Source organism: Mus musculus, chromosome 4, assembly GCF_000001635.26.
Source record: "Mus musculus strain C57BL/6J chromosome 4, GRCm38.p6 C57BL/6J".
NCBI lineage: Eukaryota > Metazoa > Chordata > Mammalia > Rodentia > Muridae > Mus > Mus musculus.
In genome coordinates this window covers 83247214-83273119 of record NC_000070.6, presented here as the reverse complement: position 1 = coordinate 83273119, position 25906 = coordinate 83247214, and the positions used below count along the sequence as shown (strand labels likewise).

The 25906-nt window shown below is 44.1% G+C and overlaps 1 protein-coding gene across 5 annotated transcripts in view; it reads left to right on the top strand.

Moving 5' to 3' along the window:
- The window catches only part of Ttc39b (tetratricopeptide repeat domain 39B), a 104010-nt gene that overhangs the window by 51190 nt on the left and 26914 nt on the right, over positions 1-25906 (top strand). For 3 of the 5 annotated variants that reach the window (XM_006538239.3, XM_011250101.3, NM_027238.2), the window contains 7 exons: positions 1902-2003; positions 9319-9426; positions 11163-11294; positions 12162-12238; positions 17008-17075; positions 20070-20134; positions 25402-25507. In XM_006538239.3, coding sequence (XP_006538302.1) covers positions 1915-2003; positions 9319-9426; positions 11163-11294; positions 12162-12238; positions 17008-17075; positions 20070-20134; positions 25402-25507 — 645 coding nt within the window. In that variant the 5' untranslated portion in view covers positions 1902-1914. The remainder of the gene's footprint in view (positions 1-1901; positions 2004-9318; positions 9427-11162; positions 11295-12161; positions 12239-17007; positions 17076-20069; positions 20135-25401; positions 25508-25906) is intronic. The other 2 variants (XM_006538241.4, XM_030253766.1) reach the window with 1 other exon arrangement.

The following is a 25906-nucleotide window of genomic DNA, read 5'->3' as shown; positions in this document are numbered from 1 at the left end:
AGGGTAACTGTGGGGAGGAGCATACTTGGCTATATAGACTACATGACTGATAGCCACAGAATTAAGGAGCTGGGTCCTCGTGTCAGGAGCCTATGTCTGGGAGCATGGCAAACAGGCCTTCTGTCCCTTCCAGATTAATCTGCTGGGTTTGAACCTAGCTCGACCAGAAAGCAGGCTGCCTTTCACGGTCCCACAGAGCTGTAGGTAGAACTATGCCTGCTGGCCTTAAGAATGAATTTTGGCTCTTGTCAAAAAGGTGATGTGGCCCTTGGTGGCATGCTATGACCAGATCCCTGAAGTAGCCATGCAGAAGGGGAGATGGTCAGACACGCATACCTTTCTATTGATGTTTGTATTTGAAATGTGTTACAGAACTCACATCCTAAACTAGAGAAACAACTGATCCTGAGCAAATACTGCTGAAAAAGTGCAGGTTGTAGTATCATAGGCCTGTTGTGATGTTAATGTAAAATTTAAAACATAGACTTTCTGGGACTTTTAGTGTGTATAAAAGCATAAAGGGTGAGAAGGATGTAATTTAAGTATTTGTAACCAGACCCAGGTCTGGCTGCTCACCTACACTTAGGAAATAAGAGGCCGGTGGGAAGGAATTTGTTTTATTGAAGAACTGGTATTCAGGGCCTGGCATGGGAGCATACACCTGCAATGCTGGCACTCAGAAGGCTGAGGGCAAGCAAGGTTTGTTTTCAGTGTCAGTCTGGCTATAGACAAAACTTTTCTCTTACAAAAAACCAAACAAACCAGCAAACAAACAGTGGGACTGGAGAGGTAGTTTACTGGTTAAGAGCACTGGTTACCCTTTCAGAGGGACCTGAGTTGGATTCTCAACACCCACACAGCAGCTCATAACCATCTGAAACTCCAGACTCAGAAAACTCAGATATTCACTCTGGCTTTCTGGATCACCAGGCTCTCACACGTGATACCCATGCAGCCAGAACAGCCATGCACGTTAAAACTGCAACAAACCCAGCAGCCTAAGAGGGTGGGTAGCTGTTGCCTCAGGGCTCCATCTTATAAATGTAATAATTATTTCAATAACGTTCTAATAAAATATGTATAGCTTTACTTGGGGAAAAAAGTTCTGAGCCATGCTTGGTGGCTCATATCTGTAATCTCAGCCCTTGGGAAGTCGAAGCCAGAAGATTGTTGTGAGTAGAGACAGACCCTAACAAAAAACAAAACAAAACAAAACAAAACGCTGGAAGACTATACATATAGTAATCTGGGCTAAGCAGTGACGCACTCACGGTCCCAGCATTTGGTACATAGAGTCAGGAGGACGTGGCAATTTGAGACCACCCTGATTCACATAGGAGTTCCAGGCCAGCCAGGACTATGTTGCCAGACTCTGCCTGTTCCTGCCCTCTTCCTCAAGGGGGGTGGGGGGAGGAAAAAATTAAAGAAAAGGGATACAAAAGATGAAGGCTGTGGGTTAGTAGTTTTAACCTATAGGTCATGTTTCCTTTGAGTGGATTGCATATCAGATATCCTGCATTTCAGATATTTACATTATGATTCATATCAGTAGCAAAATTACAGATACGAAGTAGCAACTAAATAATTTTATGGTTTGGGGGGCCGTCACCACAATATGAGGAACTGTATTACAGAGTCACAGCATTTGGAGGGTTGAGAAATATTGCTGTGGGTGATTTTAATATTTATGTATGTTAAAACATAAGGAAAGTTGGTAAGTCTCCCAGTGGTTTTATTTCAGAAATGTTTAACACAAAATAGAATTGCGTTACTTGCTTTCCAAACTGAAGTAGAGGTGAGCCATACGAAATGATTGACGCATGTGTGTTGTACTCTCATGTTTGTGCAGCCCTTTCTCACAGATCAAAGAACTAAAACCCCTCACTGGTTTCAATCCACAGATCTCCATCGGACATGGCCACCAGCGGCTTTCACTTTGTACCATGCGAGACCAAACGGACCTCCAGACAGCTTGGAGCATCTGCTATGGGAAGACCTGAAGGGTATGTGGGGACTGTTGGGTACTCTCAAGAGACTAGAACACCAGTGAGGTGGGGGTGGGCCTAGGCAGTTATGGAGTCCTTTGGCAAGTTAGAGAAGAAGATGCACGCCAGGGGGCTTGGTGGTATAGTAACAGCAATACTAAATTCAATTCTGGGGCACAGGTTCTTGATTCTGGACAAACCTGAGTGTTATTTTGTGTGTGTGCATGTGTGTGAGGACGAGCACCACGGCACATGTGTGTGTGTGTGTGTGTGTGTGTGTGTGTGTGTGTGTGCGCGTGCGTGCGTGCGTGTAGGGCACAGGACAACATGCGGAGTCAGTTCTCTCATTCCTCTCTGTGGGTTTCAGGAATTGAACTCTGATCATCCTCGTTCGGGCTTGGCAGCAGGAACCTCTTACTGGCCTATCTTTAAAGGTTAAAACTTTGGTCTTATTTGTTTTGTTTGTTATTGTAGCTGGGCAGGCCTGGAGTGAGCTACACAGATGAAGATGGCCTTGAATTCCCAACCCTTCTACACAAAGTTCTGGAATTACAACTACCACATGTGACCTATAATAGATTTTAAAAACTAACATTGTGTTCCTATTTTTCTTCCTTATATTTTCTCATGTCTTTGGCTTGAAAATACTTTTTTTTTTTTTTTTTGGTTTTTCAAGACAGGGTTTCTCTGTATAGCCCTGGCTGTCCTGGAACTCACTCTGTAGACCAGGCTGGCCTCGAACTCAGAAATCTGCCTGCCTCTGCCTCCCGAGTGCTGGGATTTTGAAAATACATTTTAAGAAACATATCCACTGTGGAAACTCAGTAGCTTCAGAAAAGCTTATGTCCTTCTTAGACTTACTGAGTTGTTTTAATTAGGATCATGTTACATTGTTCTGTAGTCTGCTTTTAAAAGTTACAGATCATTATATTTTCCATCCCTAATAGGCATGGATTAAAATTATAATACTATTTAATTGCCAGTTATTGTCTTTTCAGTTTATTCCAGAATTAACAGATTTCTGATTGTCTAAGTTGATTTTTTTAATGTTTTTTCAAAAAGTATGTGTAATATGTAATGCATGTGCTCACATACGTGTGTATGTATCTGCATGTTTGTGTATGCTGTGTGCATGAATGTGGGTGCTCGTGTGCATGTGTGTGGCGGTCAGAGGACACACGGACACACACAGGTCAGTTCTTACCACTCACTCTGTGTGAAGAAGCAGGATGTCTTTTGCTAGCTGTTTACTCCAGGCTAGCCGGCTACTGGCTTCTGTCTCCACTTCCTCTATCTCTATAGCAATGCTGGGATTATGAGTCACAGCATCTGGTTTTACGTGGGTTCTGGGCACATGAACTTCTGCCCAGTGCTTTATCCATCCAGCCTTTCCTGAGCCTTCGGTTGATCTTGTATGAGTTACAGGCCTTTTTGTTAAAGTTCTCTTAAAACCCATGGGAAACACTGTGCATTCTTACTCATGGGCTTGTAGAGCTTTGAAGTTTATATATCAGGTCTTCATGTGAGAGTTCACAATTGGAATTAGCTATTTACAAGTGGGTCCAATTTACTCATGAGTTTGGCAAATTGTCATAATATGGAAGGGGTTGAGGGATGGAGATGAAGGTGGAAATAACTTGTAAGAGTCTTAAAATTTTATTTTCCACATTGCTTTTTAAAATTCCAAATGTCCTTGCTCATGGAATTTTTGTTTTTTTGTCTAGAAAAAATATTCACTTCTTAGAGTTATCCTTTAATTTTTATGTTTCCTAGGTCACTAATGCATCAATATTTATAAAGCTGTTTAAAAGCCGTAGTAAAATAAACACAACTGAAAGTACTAATGAGTAAGGTCACAGCTCGACTAAAGCTAAGGCCTGGGACTCTTAGCTGGAAGGCCTGGATCACGGATGCTGTTTCTGGGAGACAGCAGGCTATAAGAAGGGAGAGGCTGCAGGGGGAGGGGATGGGCAGAGGGACCTTGGGAAGGGGGGAAGGCTAGCTGAGAGAGTGAGGGTTCTAGCGAGAGCCACAGACATAGGGGCTGAGAGTGAAACAGCAGAGGACACAAGCTAGACAAGGATTTCAGGGTGGGCGAGCTCTGAATGTGGTCCACAAGGCAGATGTTGTAAAGCGACGTGCATGGTGCCCTCTGCAAGGTATTCTTTGTATTTCGTGGTCAGCTCTTGATGAGAATGGAGGACATTGGGGCAGGACTTGGGCTTTGGTGACAGATGCCACTGTTTAGTTCTTTGGTAGGTGTGCTAAGCATAATCAGCTTTTGTTACCATAGAAACTACCTGAAGCAATCAACTTAGAAAGGTTTCTGTTGTCTCACAAACCATAAATTCAGTGTTTCTGGCCTGTGATGGGCCAGCCCCACTGCTTTTGGCTCTGTCATAGGGGGCATGTTGTGGAGGGAATTTGGAGTGCATGGCGGGGCAATACTGCACTACATCATGGTCAGGGAAGGAGACAGGAGGAGGAAGCCAGAGCACCACAGTTCCCTTTAAGGGTGTCTGTCCATCGCCTAAAGATCTGCCACTTGGGCCCCACCTCTTAGTTTACCGTTCCCAGATAATACACCTTTGGAGACGAACGCTTTTAATACATCGGTCTTTGGGGGCATTTCAGATGCAAACTAGCAAAGATGCCATGGTAGGATACACAGAGAGGCTGAGGGTAAGTTATTTCCTTCTTTAGTTTGCTTAGGTTAAAATAAGTGAGATTTGTGCATCTGAGTCAGGAAGAGGAAAGGTTAGAGATGTACATCCAGGAAGATGTGGAGGCAGAGTGTGGGCAATGCTGTAGAGATGCTTTTATTACGGTAGTAACGCTTGTAGTTTTTGCAGCCATAGCAATGTGCCCAGCCTGTTTCATCAGAAGATATTCATTCTGCTGATGTCCGTGAAGCAACAGCCTTTTTGGAGTCTGTGAGTGTGGTTGGCATTAGTTAGGTGGTCCAGGAAATGACCAGTGTACACCTGGTTGCTCTTCCTTGGTCTGCCCCTCCCCTCAAACACCTGCCTGCGGCTCCAAACGGGGCAGGCAGTTGGGAGTTTGGGTCACCATTTAAGAAACTGGAAGCAGTAGATGCTATGTGAATTGATAGGTGCTGCAACCAGGCAAACGACGTTCTGCCGTCATCTCCGGGCAGCATACCTTTTGTGATTCCGTCTGCCCTTGTCGGACCTCTTGTTTGTTTAGTCTCAAATCCTTGTGATGGTTTCTTTTGATTATCATTCAACCTGGAAATAAGAGGAGAGAAATCTTCCCATAGAAGAAATTTGATACGTAGAGAAGAACATGACTATTAGCTATGATACTTTGTGGCTCTGGAATTGTTTGATTTTGTATTTATTATCATATACTGTATCTTTAAAAACCAGTGTTTTTAAAGGGCACGAGTGACAAAGTCACAGATTTCAGCAAGTGGTGTGCTATCACATCCAGTTTCTTGATAGACTAGTTGCTGAAGTAGTTGTGTTAAGCACTTTGGAAAAATGAGGGAAGACTGTGTTGGCCGGCACTCTCACCGTCGGATCAGCCTCTTACCATGTCCCGTAATTAGAGAGGAGACATGCTGTTAGGTCTTCACGCAGGCATTTTTTATGGAAGTGGGCTGTTGCAAAGGTTGCTCATTTTCAAATCCCAGGGATAAAGTATATCATTGTCCTCAAGGACAAAGTGTATCATTATCCCTTTGATGTGTATTGTATTTAAGGAAATGTATCCTCCTTCATGAAAGCAGGAGTCTGAGCTCTCAGGTTAAAGAAATAGAGAGAAACTTTCTAAAAACTTCTTTATTCTTGTTGTATGGATTCTACTTCATCCCCATGTGGGTACAAAGCAGGCTAGTGTCAGTTATTAATGAAGGCTGCTTTGGGGGAATCCCAGCACCATGAAGGAGATTATAGCCACTAAGGAGGTAAAATTCCAGAGACAGTTTAGTAGGATGAGACTCCCAAATGGCTAAATCATTGATTGTGGCAAATTTTGAGTGGAGGCTAGTGACAAGAACATAGGTTCAGGCCAGGCAGTGGTGGCGAGTGCCCTTAATCCCAGCACTTGGGAGGCAGAGGCAGGTGGATTTCTGAGTTCGAGGCCAGCCTGGTCTACAGAGTGAGTTGTTCAAGGACAGCCAGGGCTACACAGAGAAACCCTGTCTCGAAAAGCAAAAACAAAAACAAACAAGCAAAATTAAGAACATAGGTTCAGTTTTGTAGGGTATAAAAGTTCTGGAGATTGCACAGTAATGTGGCTATACTGGGTATCCTGGACTGTGCTTTTTAAGTGGATATAATATTTTATTATAATTTTATTTTATTATGCATGATCTTGTTATTTTTAAAAAAGAATGAAGGATAGACTGATCAAACCATTGACCCTAACCTAGCTTCCCTTTTCCTCTTTAATTAATTAATGGATAGCATGCTTGTGGGGGGAGGGGTTGCAATGCTATGTTCACAGGACAGCCACAGCTGTCTGTCCCCTGGAACCTTCTACCGTTGTTTGAGGAAGGATCTCTTACTGGGCTGGAGCTTCCCACATAGGCCAGGCTAGTTGGCCTGTGAGTGTTCAGGGACCCACCTCTTTCCATCTTCCGCATCGTTGCTAGGGTTACCGGTGTGCTTCACCGCATCCTGCTTTTACGTGGTTTCTGGGGCTCCAGACTCAGGTCCTGGGGTTTACAAGGCACATGCTTTACTGACTGACCTATCTCTGCAGCCTTTGTCATTTGGATAAGAGGTCTCACCATGTTGTCTATGCTGGCCTTGAATTCCCTATCTAGCTCGGCTGGTCTTGAACTTTGAGCAGTGCTCCTCCTCAGCTTTCTAGTTTCTGTGATTACAAGTGTGTGCCGCCACACCTGGCTTCTTTGTCTTAGAGGGTGATGTAGGCAGTGTTTACCCTTTGTATCAGAGAGTAAGCATCCACCAGTACACTTCCCCATATCCTCGGGAAAGACCCTTCCTAGTGTAAGAGGGAACGCAGCCTGAGCTCCGGAAGTGAAGGCGGGCCTCTGGTGTGCACCTCCTCTTCCTGCTTATTTCCCTCCTCCCTGCCTTTCCTGCTTCTTCCGAACTCATTTGGCATTTGCCCACGGCACTGAATTCCCTGCTTATCCAGATCTCTCATCTTCACCACTAGGCTAAATCAAGGTAGTTCCCAGTATTTGCCAAGAAGCTGTTTAAAAATCAGTTAATTCTTTTAGAGGCAAATTAGGCATTGCAAAAATAGCATCACACTAATGAGCTATTAAAGAGCAGCTCACTGCACTCATACTTAAATAAACTAGGATGGGCAGAAATGGCCAAAGCAGAGCTAATGTACAGGAACTTAGACTAGACTAAGTTGCTTGTTGCTGCTGCTTCTGCTTCTCCTTCTCCTCCTCCTCCTCTTATTCCTCCTCCTCTTCTTCCTCTCCCTCCTCCTCCTCTTCCTCCTCCTGCTCTTTCTATGTAGCCCCAGCTGTCCTGGATCTCAATATGAGACCAGGTTGGCTGGAAACTCACATGCATTCTTGCCTTTGTTTCCCAAGTGCTCGGACTACATGCCGTGTACCAACCACGCCTTTTAGTTCGGGAAGATGTTAATTTTTACCTCTTTCCTTTCAGTGTATAATTCAATCACATTTTTATCCTTTTTTGCATTCGAATTTTTGTCTTCTCTGGCTTTTGCAGCAGCAGCTGATACCTACTAAGCAAATATTACTAGATTTTGACTAATTTATGTGTGAGAGATTATTAAAACAGGGCCTTTCTCTGCAGATCACATTGAGGGGTGGTGCAAAACCTCAGAGAGAAGCCTGGGGCACACCGACATTTTGTTTTGTTTTGTTTTGTTTTGTTTTGTTTTGTTTTGTTTTGTTTTGTTTTGTTTTGTTTAAGACAGTGTAGCCCTGGCTGGCCTGGAGCTTGCTTTGTAGACCAGGCTGGTTTCAAACTCAGAGAGATCTGCTTGCCTCTGCCTTTCGAGAGCTGGGACTAAAGGTGTGCTCCCCACATCTGCTGGGGGACAGGATTTCTGAGACAGTGCACTTGGCTTTGTTCTTAGGATAGAATCCACCCCCTCTGACACTATAGTCTCTGACTTTGGCCTAGTTTCTGTCATTTCTCTCATTTTCTGTCTTGCTTGCAGCATATGCAGCCTAGAAGTCCTCCTCCCTGCAACCTAGATATTCCCATGAGTCACCCCACTGTATAATAGTTAGGGAGCATCTTTCAGTCACAGTCATCCTCAGAATTAGGCCTCCGTGCCTGTGACCTTTGCCCTCCCAACCCCTCATGTAGTTGGTGCCTACTATGGGCACTTGTTTGTTGGTCAAACTTTCTCAAAACTGCCCCAGGAAATAGATTGCTGTGCTCCCATTTTACAGATAAGGAAGTTGAGGCCCAGCTATGTTATAGACAGAGTTGGTGTTGTTAGAAAATGATGCCCTAGAATGTAAGAGTGGTAGTATGTACTTAGGAAGCCAAGGCAGGTAGATTACATCAGTTCTCGGCTGGTCTGGGTTACTTAGTGAGCTTTAGGCCAGGACTCCAGTTAAAAAGAATGAAAAGAAGGAAGGTAAAAGGAAATGGGAGAAGGCCTAAGAGACATGGGTTCTAAGCTCCGTTAGTGGTCAGCGTGGCAAGGCACCATATTTTGGGATGTCATTTTCTTTTCCTGTTTCCTTTTGGAAGAACAAGGAGGAACCTTCTTTGAAGGGCCCCTGTCTGATAAGAGAGATTATTCCAGAGAGAATGCAGTGCTGTGTGCCCCCTCCCCTCCTTCCCACTTAGGAAGAAGAGCCAGAGGAAAAAAGACTCGAGTGGACACCAACTGCCTTGGCCGGCCAGAAGGATTTTTCAGGGAAATGAAGTTCAGAGTTTTATGGCTATGATGAAAGCACTCAGAGGCTAGGGCAGGAGAATTGGGCCTTGAGGTCCAGACCAGCCTGGGCTGTGGTGTGAGACCCTGTTTCAAAGAGCAAACTCCAGAAAAACAAAATCATTGGTTGTCTCTGGCTCTACTTCCCTCTCTCCTGCATAGACTTATCTGCATCTCAGTGTTAATGAGGGTAATTGGGCACCCAGAGTTCAGCCTTGCCATGTCTGTGTGTGCAGTGCACACTTGTGCCTCTTTTCTATCCACCTGTTTCTTATAGGCTCAGAGCATTGGCCTTACAGAGGATGGGGGAAGCTTCTTTGCCCCAGCATTGAGAAGCACCAAAGGAGGGGGAGGGGGGATGTCAGCTGGTCTCCAGCCCTACTTTTACTATTAGCTCCCGGGGCAAGGAGCTAATAGTAAAAGTTACCAAACTCCCATGTCTTTTCCTTTTTCTCTTCAGTTCATCAGCCAAGGTGGATCTCAAGAGCGGCCTGGAGGAGTGTGCAGAGGCACTGAACTTATTTCTAAGTAACAAATTTAAAGATGCCCTAGAGTTGCTACGTCCATGGTAATTAACTCTATTTCTCAGTTGATATTTTATGTGTTTTTCTGATGTCGTGTTTGTATGTTCCCGTGTCTGTGCCTGCCTCAGTGTGTATAAGCTAGTTTGAATGGGACCCATCCGGTCAATCAGCTTTAAAGAAGTGTTGTTTCATATTGGGTCAGGAGAAATTTTCCGATGCTTACACCCTAGCCTCTACGCGTGCTGGGGCGTCGTCTCCATGGTTTTGGAGAATCTCTGACCAGCGTTGCCTTTGAAGCCAGCAGGGGAATAACTAGAGATGCGTAATCCCAGTGCTAAGATCAAATCTCAGAGAATAGGAATATGATGAAGGCTCGCTACTGTTGTCATGGAAGTTACTAACGCTGCGCTTTCAGGCTTGGCAGCACCCCCCCCCCCACACACACACACACCCTACCTGCTCACTGGCCCCAGCTGTGTATGTGATGTGGACTTTGCAGAAGTGATCTTGTAGTGGTCTCCAGACTCAGCGTCTAGGGGGACGGGGGAAGCTTCTTTGATGCTGAACTGGGGGGACCTGATCCCTCATGTCAAGTGGCCAGCAGTGTCCCTAAGACTTGCCTGTCGTCTACTGGACCCCTGCTTCCTTCATCATCTTCGGTCTGCCTGGCTTTGCTGCTCTTTAGCTCTCGATTCTGACTCAGTGTCTCTGTGTCCTTTATTTATTTATTTTTTTTAAACAAACCCTCTTTCACTTATACAATGTGCTTATAAAATAGCATAAAAATAAATTATTGATTTCATGGTCTCTGATCTTTATGCACAGTTCATTGTTAAAATTCCTTTTCCACCCCACTTGAGTGTGAGGTTTGAACTGCCACTGATAACTGGGGTGATAACTGGGGTGGGCGGGCAGTGCCTTCATTCAGGACAAAGGCTCTTTATTTAGACTCTGTGTGAGGAAGAACAAAAGGAATAAGGTTGCCTCAGGATGTTGAAACATAGATGGTCAGGTAAGAGGCTTTGAGAGGAGCTAGCACGCTCAGGCAGTGACCAGAGCCTGGTTACCCCACTGTTAGGAGCTTTCCTCAGGACCCTCAGATATTAGATCCTAAGGGCTACTCTCTCAGGTCTCTCTGTGCGTGACCTAATTTAGTGCAAAAATCTTGCTTCCTCTTGGCTTTGACTGGAAAGGAGAGAACAGTTTTAAAGGCACTTTTTCTTCATATCACATTAAAGTTTCGCCTCGCCTCGACTCGCCTTGCCTTGCCTCATCCCCCTCCCTTAGATTTTTTCTCCCTCCATCCTCCTTTTTTAGATAAGGTTCAAGTAGCCCAGGCTGGCCTCAGACTCACAGAAGAGGACCTTGAGTTCCTGAGCTCCTCTTTCTGCTTCTCTGGATGCTAAGATCAGCTGTGTGTCACCAAGCCTCACCCTTTTCAGATTTTAAGGTGGTGCACTGCCCCCATTCAACTGGGGAAAAAAAAATAGCTTTGCTTATAAACTTTTTCCGAGGAAAAAAAGTCCAGAGGCTGCCCCCTTGTGTTGAATCAGGGAAAGGCATGTTGTCCCCAGCACTTCATTCTACTGTGTGGGTTTCAATTGATACTTGAGGTTTTAAAGCAGGCTTTTTGGAGCTTGTATCATTTCAGTAACTATGGAGGAGAAGTTGAGATATACACGGTGAGGATTAGGTATTGTTGGTATCAGAAAAAACCTGGGCTTTTGTGTCTTTCCTTTCCATTGTACTGAGATGTACTCACCGGCTGTGTTTTTTCCAGGGCCAAGGAGAGCATGTACCACGCCTTGGGCTACAGCACCATTGTGGTGTTGCAGGCTGTCATGACCTTCGAGCAGCAGGACATCCAGAATGGCATCTCTGCCATGAAGGACGCTTTACAAACCTGCCAAAAGTATGACTGAGTAATTTATATCCGAGCTAAGACAACCCCTGCCTTCCCGCCAGAGTGCCAAGTGAATGCAGGTCGCTGAAGTAAGGGGTTGGTTTGAGGTTAGCCAGAGCTATGGAGCAGGACTTGAGATTTAAAGTGTCTTGGACAGTTCCGTTCTATGCAGTGGAATTATAATACAGCTCCCACTTAGCACCTGTGCCCTCTGCTGGGTACATGGGGCCTGAGCTATGGTACAAGTCTGAGGGAGGCTTCAGAAGGGCTAGCAGAGAGCATCTTTCTAGTTCTTTTGCGGTAGGTTGGTTAAGAACTGGGTGCCATGTCAAGTCAAACAGGGAGTGCACCTGTTCTATGTGGGAGAAATTGCACACTCAGAAGGGAACTTTTATTTGCCCGAGGATGCCTTTGGACACTTGATTTGTTGGAATGAGAGTGTCAGTTCTCAGCTGTACTCTGCATGTAGAAGGCCATCGTGAAGGCTCTTACTTATATTGGTGAATTTTAATGTGGCTAAGATGAATCGTCATGTGACTTTGTTATAATCTCAAATGGAGAACATTTTCCTGACTGCACTTTCAGTCCACTCTTTTCTGAGGTAAGTGGAGGCACTTACCTCAGGCATTCTGCTTTCATCCACAAAGGAGGGGAGGTTCGTATGCAGTGGGCCTGTGGGCTCCTCTACACCACCCTTAGTAGGCTGAGTGCTCATGGTTGGTGGTTCAGGACTAGGCACTGTATGCAGAGGAGGGAGGCCTGGCCTTGCAGAGGGACTAGGAATTGCCATGTGGCGACATCTTGCTGTGATTGAAAGGATCACCAGTGACAGTGAGCTTCGCCTGATGCTGATCTTTGCCCTTGTCTTCAATGCAGATACAGGAAGAAATGCACAGTTGTCGAGTCTTTCTCAAGTCTCCTTTCTCGAGGGTCCCTGGAACAACTGAGTGAAGGTAAGCATCCACTGAGGCTTGGTCTCTCTGTCTTCTAGAGGCTAAGAGCCCCTGAACCATCACTGAAGTGTAGAGAATGAAGGAAGTGGCCTTTCCTTTTCCCAGCTCACCCTGGTCCCTGGTTGACTTTGAAGCTGTGTACACATTTGTGCAAACAGAAATGCATATAAGGGACGCGCGCAGTTTGTTTTTCACTTGCTCTTTTTTTTTTTTCAAACATTGAACCACACACTTGTGCTACAATGTGATCTTGCCCCACACCAGTGTCCGTAAATGCGTTTTCTCTGTTTGGAGCTGTGCAGTTGTGAAATGGGATGGTACTCGGTACAGCAACGTGATTGTTCTTTCATCACTGAAGGACAGCTCTATGGTTTTAATTTTTGGACAGCTCTATGGTTTTAATTTTTTTCCTGTTAACAAATATTGTTGTCCTAAAATCCTTGTGTGTGTGTGTGTGTGTGTATATATATATATATATATATATATATATATATATATTTGTGTATTCTTTCAAGTACTTCATGAGACAGTTTTCTAAAAGTAGAATAACTGGAACCAAGGGTTTATAATTTTACAATATTGATAGGTATTGGCATTTTCCCCCCTCAAACTATATTCAACTATCGTTGGAGGGTTTCATTTTCTACAGACTATTAATGTTTTTCCAAGGTGAAAGTACTGTTTTGTTTTTCAGACAGGGTCTTCCTATGGGTTCCACCCTGGTCTGAATTCACTCTGTAGACCAGGCTGACCTTGAACTCACAGAGATCCACCTGTCTCTGTCTCCCAAGTGCTGAGATTAAAGGTGTATCTGGATAAAGTTTATACCTTGAAGTGACAGTGCTCGTCTACATAGCTGATGAAGATGTTTGGCTTGTGGGCTTTAAGAATAATCAGGAGTCCAGGAAAGCACTCAGCCAGATAGCTGGGAGGAACATCATCACCCATTGTTCCCTATTCCCTCTAAGATGAGGGGAGAAGTAGCCCTAATCAGCCCTCAACAGAAGGGTGCGTCATCACCAGGGGGCATCCAGGGACTCTAGTGTCACTTTCAAGCCTGTGTTTTGGAAGAGATGATTAGTGCAAACCCTGGAGCAGCTGCGGTTTGGGGAAGCGAGCACAGCTCTGGGGATGGCTGTCAAGGCAGGACAGACCTAATGTCAAGTGGACACTGCACACACCTGGAGAGAGATTTACCATGGGGCTCCGTTTGTCCTGTAGGAGTGTTGTCAGCTTGTTTGGGCCATTGGAGAAGTTAGTGATGTGAGCTCTCAGTGTTGATCACAGGACAGGACTGTGACACGTCCCTTGTGTTTAGGACTTACTAGAAAAGAGTATTGACTCAACCATGGCAGAAACTGATGGTATTTTGTTGGTTACTGTCAGCAGTTGAAACCTATCTTCTTTTTCATCAGAAACTGATCTCCGAGCATCCCTAAGAACAAGAGCTGGTACTGGGAGGCCTAAAGTGTTTCCGAGACAATCCATGAGACTGAACTGGCCCCAGTATGACTTGCATTGCCTTTTCCTTCCTGGGAACCCCATGTGACTCCTTCCCTGGTCCATTGGTGACTGCTTCCCTTTTTCTTTGTGGTGTGAAGGTGACACTGGAGAGTTTTAAACCTTAGTTTTAAGAGGAATGACATGGTATTTTTGGTGTGAGAATAAATAATTCTAAAACATGTTAATGCTCTATTTTTTTTTGAAGTGTTCTCTGTGTGCCAGGCACCCTCTTGGTGCATTCCTTAGCATTATCCCCCTCTCCCCCTTTTGTGTTTAACTGATGTCCACAGAGAGAAAGGCCAAGGTGATCCAGCTGTCAGAGCAGCATGGGAACTGGTCTGCTTTTCCTAAACCACTGCTCTTCCGCTGTCCCCATGTTCTCCCGTGGAGGGCTGGGAAACACCTTACATGGCTGATGGATCACGTGTGGAAAGTCAGCGATGCTGTGCTCTGGTTTCCCCTTGTTGCCTTTAAACAGAGCAAGTTAGGAAATCTGGACTTTCCACTAAATATTGAAAAATTAACTGGCCCATGTCTGTAGCTTATTCTGAACTATAAATATCTTTAGATTAGTACAAAAAGGATGTTTAGCTAGCTTTTTGAGTGCACCATGAATTTTTTCATGGACTAAGGAATTTACAATTAAGGTGTATGTTGGTGAAGAAATTACTCAGTGTAAATCAGTCACAGTGAAGGAATAAAGCGAAATACATGAAGTTCCATCTTATTTCCAGTGTTTTTGCTTCTGAGGGCATCCTAAACAGACTTTTAAGTTTGAAGGGTGTTTTAGTTTGCTTTCAATTGGTGTGACAAACACCCTGACCAAAATCAAGATGGGGAGGATGCATTACAGTCCCTTATCAGGGGAAGCTGAGGCAGGAACTAAAACCACCCAGGACCACCTGCTGGGCCAATCATCCATCAAGAAAATGCTCCGCAGACTGGCCTATAGGCAGCCTGATGGAGGTTAGTTTCTCCCATTGAGTTTCTTCTCTCTAGATAACTAATTTATGATAGGTTGGCAAAAACCAAACCAGAACAACAGGGCACGGCAGCACACTGTCGCTTTAGTATAGGATTTGTTTTCCTGTTGGTAATTTTTGTTTGCATGGTCCAGTTTCTCTCTGTGTTCAGGAATGAGTATCTCCATGGCGGTTTTCATGGACCTGGTGTGGAACACTCTTGCTCCTCTCCTCCCATGACTGGTGGCTGGTGCTGAACAGCTCATTTCAGAGAGTGCGATGCTTAAGTGAGGTGCAGAGCTTGGAATGTGGGAAGAGAGTCGGTAGGGAGAATACTTACACGGGAATTACAGAGTCCAGACTCTCCCTGCTTTGTCTCATATCCTTTGTATTATTGGATACCAAAGTCTGTCTGTCTTTGGTTTAGTCGCCCTTCTGCTCAGGCCTTGATGAGGACCTGCTGTTTAGCCCACCGCCAACTGTAGCCTTCGGCACTGCCCCTGTGCCAGCCTGCTGCCTTCTCCTCCCCTCCCCTCAGGAACCTCATGCTATAGCCAGAGGCTCCCCATTGCCCCTTTGGGAGGGCGCCTGCACTTTCTTGCCTTCTATCTTCTGGTCCTCAACCAGTGCTGACCTTTCCCTTCCCCTCTCCTGCCCCAGGCCAGTCATCTGTTCTCAAGGTGGCATTGGCATTGATAACCCCAGGCGGTTGTCACTTTGTAGCAGTTACCCAGTGTAGCTGTCCAGCGGCCATGGGTGAACTGGGTTTACCTGAAAGCGGGGCTGGAAATGAAAGGACGGGTATGAGAGAAGGGCGAAGCCAAGTCAAAGGTTCAGAGCTTGGCTCAAAGTTTAATTCTGCAGCACCAAACCCATCTTTTGTTTCAGCTGGATTATGTTGCAAAGTAAGCTCAGCGGGCAGTCTATTCCTCTGAATTCCTGTAGGAAGTTGCAGGTGCAGCAAGGAGGACGACTCCACCTAGGTCAGAAAGCCCACTGTGGCACACACTCAAGATCTGTTTAGCCTGCTCAAAAGGCTGGGCGAGGGAAGGGCATAACCTAGGACTCGGCTAGTCAGGTGGTGAAAATCATCTGCTAGTTGGCATTCCTGTGAAGGTCCTGAAAACCCAGAGGCATACTCTGAGGGAAGGCGTCCTGGAGACTGGATCGTGACTGGTGGCAGTGCCAGGATGCACACAGACAACACCGTGTCCTGGTGGTGTCTTCTACCCCATCTCCCTGCCTGTTTCTGAGGAACTTAGCTGCATAGTACTTTTCACAAATTGAACATTTAAGTTGAGTCAGTATGAGAGAGCCCGTGGGCCATGTGTGTGTAAATGAAGGAAAACCTCTATTTTATCTAGTTTGGCCAGCAGTGTTCCCAGTGACGCAGATTGCCTCCTGTTGCGTCAGCACTTGAATTAAAAAGGCCCTGTGCCGCCTTCTGAACCTTAACCAAGAAGCACAGACTCGGGCCAAAAACAATAATGGTCAGAGTTGCCAGCATTCATCAAGGCTGATTGTGTGCGCGCGCGCGTGTCTGATAAGCGCTACAGGCAATACTCATTTAATCCATGGTTGCAAAGTAGAAGCATTATTACTGGACCATATAAATGAGGAGACCAGCAGAGAGGAAAGGCAGGCCTGAGCAGTACCCTGTACTAGCATGAAGCAGAATCTTCCCTCCAAGCTCAAATAACACACCAATTTCCACAGACAGCAGAGGCCCCGTGGTGTCCTCTACTCCATGGAGATAGGAATCTGATGGTTTTGTTCATGTAGAAACATAAAATTCTCTCTCTCTCTGATCTCTGCAAATACAGCAGACTGTCCAGGACACCAGGACATGTTGGGTGGTGCATATGTCGCTGGGCTGGCCTGGCTCTGGTAATTCCTTTTTGTGAGCACACATGGGTTCAGGGGTGATTCATGCCTATAGTACCAAGAGGCTGAGGCAGGAGGATTGCCGTGAGTTGAAGGACAGTCTGGACTACAACTAGTACTGCTTGGGCTCCAAGTGAGACCCTGTTCAGACAAACAGTCGGTTTCCTCCTCTTCTCGAGCCTCTCTCTGCTGGTAATGTTAGCTGGAGGTGAAGATGACCTTAACCATTCACACGATCCAGGCTTATCCAGGAACAGGCCATCCTGTTTCTCTGGAAGCATGGATGCCATCTCGGCTTTTGCGTCTTTCTTGGGCTTATCTATCTTCCACGATTTTCAGAATGTTTTAAAACAATACTGTTTCTTAATATCAATGTATTTGTTTTTAATAGAGTAATATCAATGTATTTGTTTTTAATAGAGGAGATGCATGCTGAGATCTGTTACGCCGAGTGTCTCCTACAGAAAGCAGCACTCACATTTGTGCAGGTAATAACCGTCTGGCTGAATACTGGGGTTGGGCAGGAAGCCTGCCAGCGCTGTACAGAGCACGGTAAATGTTGCTCAGCCTGTGTTAGCACTGAAGCTTAGAGTGGTAATAAAAGATATTTGTTTCCGTCCCCTCCCCCCCCTGCCCCCTCCTTCCCCTTTCTTACGTTGGTTTCCAGACAGGGTCTCACTGTGTAGCCCTGGCTGGGCTAGAACTTGTGAAGATCACTTGTCCCTGCCTCCCAAGTGCTGGCCACTACCTGGAAAGAACAGTTTTTAGAAGTTAAGGAGTCATTATGAGGCCCTACATTTCACGCTTTACGTACACGTGTGTGCCCCAATGCTGTTAGAAGCATGGGTTTTACATTATGACCCGATGATGACTATGTCCCGATGAGGGCGGGAGTAGAGATGATAAGCCAGCAGAAAACAGTCTCAGAGTCTTGATTTTGAAAGTTACTTCTCCAGGTTTGTTTGTTTGTTTGTTTGTTTAGGTGGTAATAGTGGTGGTATTTTTCCCATGTTAGCTTAGATTCGGTTCCGTAAAACTGAGTCAGGGTAGTGTCCTGTTCCCCGAAGCCCTGTACATTAATTACCCAGGCGGGTTGACGGCATTCTCGCCATGTCAGTAACGTCACATTGAATCACGGAGGCACCTACTCTTCTCCCTATGTGTTTTCCAAGTGGGGTTTTGACCGGTTTTTTAGGTTTAAACTTTGTTTTGTAACTGAGGAGTTGAACTCCAACCTCTTAGAAGTGTCCACTCCTCCTCCTCCCTCATGTCTGCTTGTGGTTACTTCCGTGTATCTGTGCTTTGGCTGGGTTAGGATCTGCAGCTCCACCCCTTTCTCGGTGCTCCCACCACCTTTGCTCCTGCAGAGGTACTCATAAGCTCCGCCCCTTCCCCGTGCTCCCACCACGAATCCCGGCTCCTGTAGTGGTGCTCATCAGCTGCTGAAGGGTTGGTTGTACAGCGGCTGAGTGACTGTCCCTGGTTTCTTGTTACTTTTCGTTTATCTCGCATTCTGTGATTGATTCTCACTCAGAAAGGAGCCTCTGTCTTGTTATGTTGGTGTTCTGCTTCTGCATTCCGTGGCTTTCTTGGACTCTGTCAGGGTTCTGTATCAGAGTATCACAGATTGGGAAAGTGTTTCCAGGGTTGTCCTCAGGTGCTACTGATCCTTGCTCACGCAGGGGTCAAAGTGGCTCCCCTCCCGCTCGGCCCCTTTCTCTTCTGCGGTAGTGCTGTGTTAGCTCTCATCTCTGTACTCGCAGATGGCCCCGCGTGGTCTTTAATGCTTCCTGGTGCGTCCAGTTGAGGTTTCCTTTGCATATAAACTTCAGGATCGCTTTGCCTTCCTTCCCCGAGTCTGTCCTTGTGTTTTCTTGGTTTTCTGGTTGATTCCATGCTCCACTTTGTGTTTTCTTGACACCCCACGGGTGTGTGCATGTCCCCATCGTGGCGCGGGTCTCCATCGTGGCCTGGGCCTAATCACTCAGCACATCATGTTGCTTTTGCAATCAGGTGCCCATCACAAAATAAGCATTTGGTCAGTGTTTACCGAATCATGGAATGAAATAATCATTAGTTTGATTTTTAATCCAGCCCAAGAAATTTCTTTTTGGCTTGTATATGAACTTGTATAAATATAAATAAGATTTTTATTTATATTAATATTTTAAATATTTAAAATTTCTTAATATCTTAAAATTTTAATTTCTTAATATTTTAAATATGTAAGATAAAAATTTCTTAGTATCTTAAAATAATTCCTAAATAAGAATATAAACACTTAAGTTGTATAGTGAATTTTGTATTTACAGACTTGTATAAAAAATAGGAATGTTAAATATTTAAGTAGTTAATGAGACTAGTAAACTAAAAATAGTTTTTTTGTTTTTGCTTTTTGGCTTCAAAAGTGTCTGAGATCTTTAGGAGTGTAAGAGTGTGGGCCTGTCTCTAGTCAGCACCATTAACAGAATGTCTTTCAGTTGGTTATTTGGTATATTTATTAGGAGACTCTTAGAGTGCTGATCCTAGAAATGTCGTTCATTTGGCCAACTGCCTCGATTTCATGAGGGATAGCCCTCAAGCCCAGAGAGATAAAATAGTCTTCCTCCCCCAAATTGCATATCAGTGACAACCGCTTCAGAATTTAGATCAGTGTTTTTTTTTTTTTTTTTTTTTTTCGGGGTGGGGGTGGGGCGGTGTCCGACAATTTATACAAGTGAAATTTATAGTGTTGGAGTTGGAGAGGTGGCTCAGGTGTTAAGAACATTAACTGCTCTTCCAGAGGTCCCAAGTTTAGTTCCCAGCAACCACACAGTGGCTCACAACCATCTGTGATGGGATCTGTTGCCCTCTTCTGGTGTTTGAAGAGATAGCTCATACAAATAAAAGAAATAAATCTCTTAAAAAAAAAGAAATTTACAATGTTAAGTAGACTTCTTGCCCACTTGACAGGAGAACTATTATTCACTGGGTATGGTGGATGTGAAGGTTTGTCCTTAGAACACATTTGTGTAACCAGTGTTCTGGGGCCCACTGAGCCCAGAAGAGTATTTCTCAGTGGATGATGGTGTCTACTGAAGTAGCATTTGGCCCCAAATATTTGAGGATTAATTATGTCCTTAGAAATACAAGGTAAGAGAAGCTTTTTAAAAATGTGTTTTCACTGACTTCAAGCTTATAAGAAAATTATAAAATGACATTGCAAATGCAAAGCAAGAATCATGTATCAAATGCAGTCAAAATCCAGTATCTGGAGCTAGGGAGCGAGCTTAGTGGTAGCGTGTTCCTTTACCCAGCATGCTCTAGGCTCTATTCACAGCAGGAAGTGCTCTCTCTCTCTCTCTCTCTCTCTCTCTCTCTCTCTCTCTCACACACACACACACACACACACACACACACACACACTTACTTCTTAGTTCACAAATACATACTGTTTAACTTTCCCCCTAACTGCTCTAATTATTTAATTGTATTATTTTCAGGATGAAAATATGATCAACTTCATCAAAGGTGGACTCAAAATTAGAACAAGTTACCAAATATATAAGTAAGTTATAAAGTAAAATGTGACTGAAATCGATACTAAATTAAATATTTTTGAAGATGGGCTCTTATTCTATAGCCAGGCTACCCTGGAACTTTTGATTTTTCTGCCTCAGATTCCTAAGTGTTGGGGTTATTATTACTACCCCACTAAGATTGGCTTTTAAAAAGATTCTCTCCTAAGAATATTTGTATATTTTTTAAAATTTATATTGCTATTTATGTATTGTGTTTTTTAGCACAGGCTGGCTTTACATCTCTCATTCTCCTGCCTCAGACTTTGGAGTGCTAGGATTACAAACACATGCCACTACATTTGGCTTGCTTTAATAAAATCTTTCGCCGGGCAGTGGTGGCGCACGCCTTTAATCCCAACACTTGGGAGGCAGAGGCAGGTGGATTTCTGAGTTCGAGGCCAGCCTGGTCTACACAGTGAGTTCCAGGACAGCCAGGGCTACACAGAGAAACCCTGTCTCAAAAAACAAACAAACAAACAAAACTTTCAAAAACATCTACTATAATTTTATGTCTCTAGTTTTTGTGGTTAGTGTAGTGATTATAATGTCCTTCTTGGCTTATTACCATCAACTTAGAGTTAATACAGTACTGTTGTGTGCAAAATGTAAGAGCTTTGTAAAAACGTAGTTTCATTTGCCACCAGTTGGCCTTTGCTCTAGCTCCTTTCTGTTGCTGTGATAAAACACTCTAATCAAAAGCACCTTAGGGGAGGAAAGGGCTTCCTTGACTCACATTCCAGGCCACAGTCCTACACTGGGGGAAGTGAGAGCAGGAGCTCAAGCAAGAACTTGAAGCAGAAACAGTGAAGAAATAATGCTTGCTGGCTTATGTGTGGGCTCATACTTAGCTTGCTTACACAGCCCAGGACCTTCCTATGGAATGATGCTCCCACAGTGGGCTGCGTCTTCCTGCAGCAATTAGTAATCAAGACAATCTCCCACAGAATTGCTCTCAGGCCAATCTGTTCTTGATAATCCCTTAGTCGAGACTCCCTTCTCTGGTGACTCTAGGCTGTGTCAAGATGACCATTTATAGGACAGCTTTTTTTTTTTTTAAACTATTCTTAGGGTGTGTTCTGTATGTGTTATCATTAAATGCATAATAAGCACCATTGTTTTGGTTTAGGTACCTTTGTCTTACTTACTCTGTTCTGCTTACCAAATACTTGCCATTGTTTCTGTTCATGTTTAGGCTGATGAGCCCCCGTTAGCATTTCTCATAGCATCAACTTTCAGCATTTTTCTTCTGTTCTCGTTGTTTTGAAAACCAGTTTATTTTGGCCTTTACCTTCAAGGGTATTCGTGCTACATAGAGTATTCTGAATTGTTAGGGTATTTCTTTTTTCAGCCCTTTAAAACCAGCTCTTCATCTCATCAGTTCTTGTATTGTTTAGGACTCAGCTGTTTGTGTAATTGTTTCATATGTTTAATGTATCATTTTTCTCATCTCCTTAAAGAGCATGTTGTATCTTTGAGTTTGAGCAGTTTAATGTGGATGTAGACTTTTGTTGCCATAATTTCCATAAGTTTGTTTCTCCTTCATTGTTTCTCACTCATTTCTTGCGAACTTCCAATTACTCACTGGTCAGCCTCATTGTGTTCAGTAAGTTACATACAGATCCACACCCACTTATTTATTTTTTATTGGATCCAGCATGTGGGTCATCTTGGAGTCAATTTCTATTTATTGCTTTTTCTGTTGACTGTGTGTCATGCTCTCATGTGGAATAATTTTAAAGTCATATCCTAGAGATTGATGTATTTGTAGAGACGCTGGGTTCTGTCATCTTTGAAGTGTGCCAGGCTTTTCTCTGGGAAGCATTTTGTTTGCTCAGGCTCAGGCTCAGGCTCCAGAGTCTTCCAGTTGCTGGGACATTGCTCCTGCTGCCTCTTGGACCCTCCCCCAGTCACATAGCTCTTGGATTAGCCAGGACTGCCGTGTTCTTCTGATATAGACTTTGGTTTACCCACTAGTGTAGTTCTCTCATTTGTGGAAATGTCCTTATAGCTACCCAACCTTTCTCTCTGTCTCGGATTCTATCTTTTAATCCAGGGAGACTAAATGGCTTCCTGATTGTGGTCTGTGGTCCCCATAGGGAGTGGAGCATGCTTTCAGGCCCATAGATGCGTAGATAGATTGATATAAAGTTAATTCATGAGCTGCTTCCTGCTTTCGGAAGGGGCCTACTCCCCCAGAACCTTCCATTTCCAAGCCTGCAAAAATGTTTTAAATCTATTTTTTTTGTGTGTATTTTTTCAGGGTTTACAATTGTTATGTGTGGGAAAGCAAACCTAACCTAAGCATCCTAGCATCACTGGGAATGCATCCCACCACTAGATGCAGAGCCCCATTGGTATTTTAAGAGGCGCTTTTACCAGTACTCATGTAAACCTGGAATCCATAAGAAAATAATCCTGCAAGAGGGAGTAGAGTTGGGAAACTCATTATGATGTTTTTAGATTTCCTTTCAAAGTACTTTTTAGAAGATTAAAGAGTTGATTGCTTTTCTAATCATCAGAACTTTAAAAAGCTAGTTTAGGTAGTCCTATGGTAGGTAGAAGAGACACCTGCATCAGAGCAGTGGCGGGGCTTTGAGAGAGGCCTCGGTGTGTGTGCGCGTGTGTGTGCGTGTGTGTGTGCATGTGCATGTACTTCTACATATAAATGTTTCGTTAGAAGTTCACACTACACTGAAATCCTACTTATACGTAAATCCTTTCAAAATAGTGGAGAAAGAAATATATTTTAAGTAAATTTTTTTGGAAAACTGTTATAAGGTAAAACCACCATTAATACAGAAATAAATTTCAATTAAGATTTAGTATTTTAAAATTTTATTTTCTCAGGAGACAGAGGCAGGCAGATCTTTGAGTTCAAGGTTAGCCTGGTCTATAGAGTGAGTTCTAGAACAGTCAGGACTACACAGGGAAACCTTGTCTCAAAAACAACAAAACAAAACAAAACAAAAATTTAAGTTATTAGCAAAGGACATAGGGAAATATTCTGTGTTCTTAGAATTAAAAGCTTGGGGCTGGAGACATATCCCAGAGGCTAAGAGTATTCACTGATTTGTCTAAGGATCACAGTTTGTATCTCAGCACTTACACTAGGTGGCTTGCGAGTCCATGCAGTTTCATCTGCAGGCAATCAGAGGCTCCTTGTGTGTGACACATAACACAAACACAACACACAGCACACAGCACACAGACAACACACATGCTAAAATCTTAAAAGTTAAGCTTTTTTTAAAACAATTTTTTATTAAATATTTTCTTCATTTACATTTCAAATGCTATCCTGAACGTCCCTATACCCCGCCCTGTTCCCCAACCCACTCCCGCTTCCTGGCCCTGGCATTCCCCTGTACTGAGGCATATAATAAAAGTTAAGCTTTTAAACATATGTAACGTTCTACTTTGAAACAATTTGTTATTATTATAAATAATTTTCATATATCTTTTATTCGGACTTACAAATATAAGCATCCTACAAAATAAAAAGCTCAATTATAGTTTAAAATCAGCTTTTAAACTTTCATTAAAAAATTTCATTCAGCGGGGCTTGGTGGCTCACGCCTTTAATCCCAGCACTTGGGAGGCAGAGGCAGGCGGATTTCTGAGTTCGAGGCCAGCCTGGTCTACAGAGTGAGTTCTAGGACAGCCAGGGCTACACAGAGAAACCCTGTCTCGAAAAACAACAAAACAAAACAAAACAAAACAAAACAAAACAACAACAACAAAAAACCCACCAAAAAAAATTCATTCAGAGGCCTGGAATGACTCAGTGGTTAAAAGTGCAACTGCTCTTTCAATTGACCCAAGTTCAGTTCCGTATTAGGTGGTTCACATTCATAACTTCTGATCCCATATCTCCGGCTTCCCCAGGAATCTCTGCACACAGTAATACACCCATGTGCAGACAGACACTACACGCAATTAATTTTTAAAACAATTTCTTCTTTTGGGATATTTGTCATTATAAAGAATTTTCATAGATCTTTCGTTTAAATTCAAAAATACATAGTACATAACTACAGCTCAGTTATTAAAATGGCATCTGCTGCCTTGACAGCATCCATCTGTCCCTGTTCCCATAGTGCTCCTTTTTCTAGGGTCTAACCCGGGATTCACTTTTAGTTGTCATATCCCCTTAATATCTGTCTGTTTTGAGACCGGTCTCACTCTGTAGCCCACTCTAGCCTTGAACTTACTCCATAGCCCAGGCTGACTTTAAATATCTGGAAATCACCATCTTCAGCCTCCTGAGTGCTAGGGTTACAAGCATGTGCCACTGTGCTTAGGGCAGATGACAGCATGGCATGGTCATAAGTTGGAAGGAGTCTGAAGCAAATTAGTTCCTCTGGTCAGTTAACACTTCCTCCTATAAACCAGGTCAGCTCTGAGCTGGCTAGATTTGGCTGGAATGCATCATAAGGGAACATAGCTGCATTATATTGGGATAGAAGATACCTGGTGATACCTTGTTATTTTGTTGGGTTGCTCTTGGGGCACTGGGGATGGAACCCAGGGCCCTGTGGATGCTGCCCCGTGTCCTGCCACTGAAATACATCTTCTTTGTTACTTGGTAACTGGCTATTTCCCAGTTCCGTAAGCAGTTATCACTTATTGCTAATTTATGTGCCTTTGATTATTTGTCTTTTGAAGATGATCTGAGGTCTGGGGATGTAGCTTAGTAGTAGAGTATTTTCCTTATGTATGTGAGCCATTGGTTCAGTCCCTACCACCACCACCCCCACTCCCCCACCTCCTTCCCTACCCCTTTGCTTCGGTAAGGTTAAATGACACCATTGTGATGGGAGTGGCCTCAGCAAGCTCTGATGTATCTGTGAGCCCATGGCAGCTGCATGGAATTGAAATGTTATTGCCAGAGCATCCATGTTTGAGGGTTAAAGGCAGGGCTGTGAAGTTTGCATGGCCGCAGAGACCTGCACACTCCCGAAGTCTCCTGGCAAATGCTCCGGGGGAGCTGCGAGATCGAAGCCCTCAGGTTCCATGGCTCCTAAATTGTGCTTGCTGATGGCTGATCCCTCTGTCACTGTAAAAATGGGTGTTTCCTTTCTTCTTAGTGGGAATTACTCAGTAGCCTTAGGAGCGGACTAGCTTAAATTGTTAGTTTGCATTTGTATAGTATTTTAGGTAATGACATTTACAGTATACAAGGGTAACATTGGTTTGACGTTTCTTTGTCAAGAGTCATGGGAAACTAATTCTCTACGCTTTTTCCTCACTCCAGAGAGTGCCTTTCCATCCTGCACGTCATTCAGAAGAACAAACAAGAGCAGCACTTCTTCTATGAGTTTGAGGGAGGAGTCAAGCTTGGAACGGGGGCCTTTAATTTGGTAAGGAAAGAATTCTATAGAAACCAGAACCTTTTGTAGGTGAAACCAAGGGTCCGGCATCTCTCCTCTGGGTTTGAACTTCATCCCAGACCTCCACCTGTGTTGGCTGATGAGTCGCTGGGGTGGACTGGTTTTCCTGTGCGGTGAAGGCTACAGCGTTCTGTATATGCTCAGAGTAGCTTTGCGCTTTCCATCACACAGGGCAAGGGAAGCGCGCAGCACTCTGATTGGACTAGTAAGGCCTTTAGTAACGAGGAGCCTAGAATCCAGTTCTGTTTGTGCATCGGAAATATTTATGGTCGTGTTAATGATGGCTCTGGAGGTGAAAACGGGAGGGAGTGATATAATTTGAGAAGCAATTGTTGAAGATCTCTAGGGAGATGCAGAGTCAGTAAGACT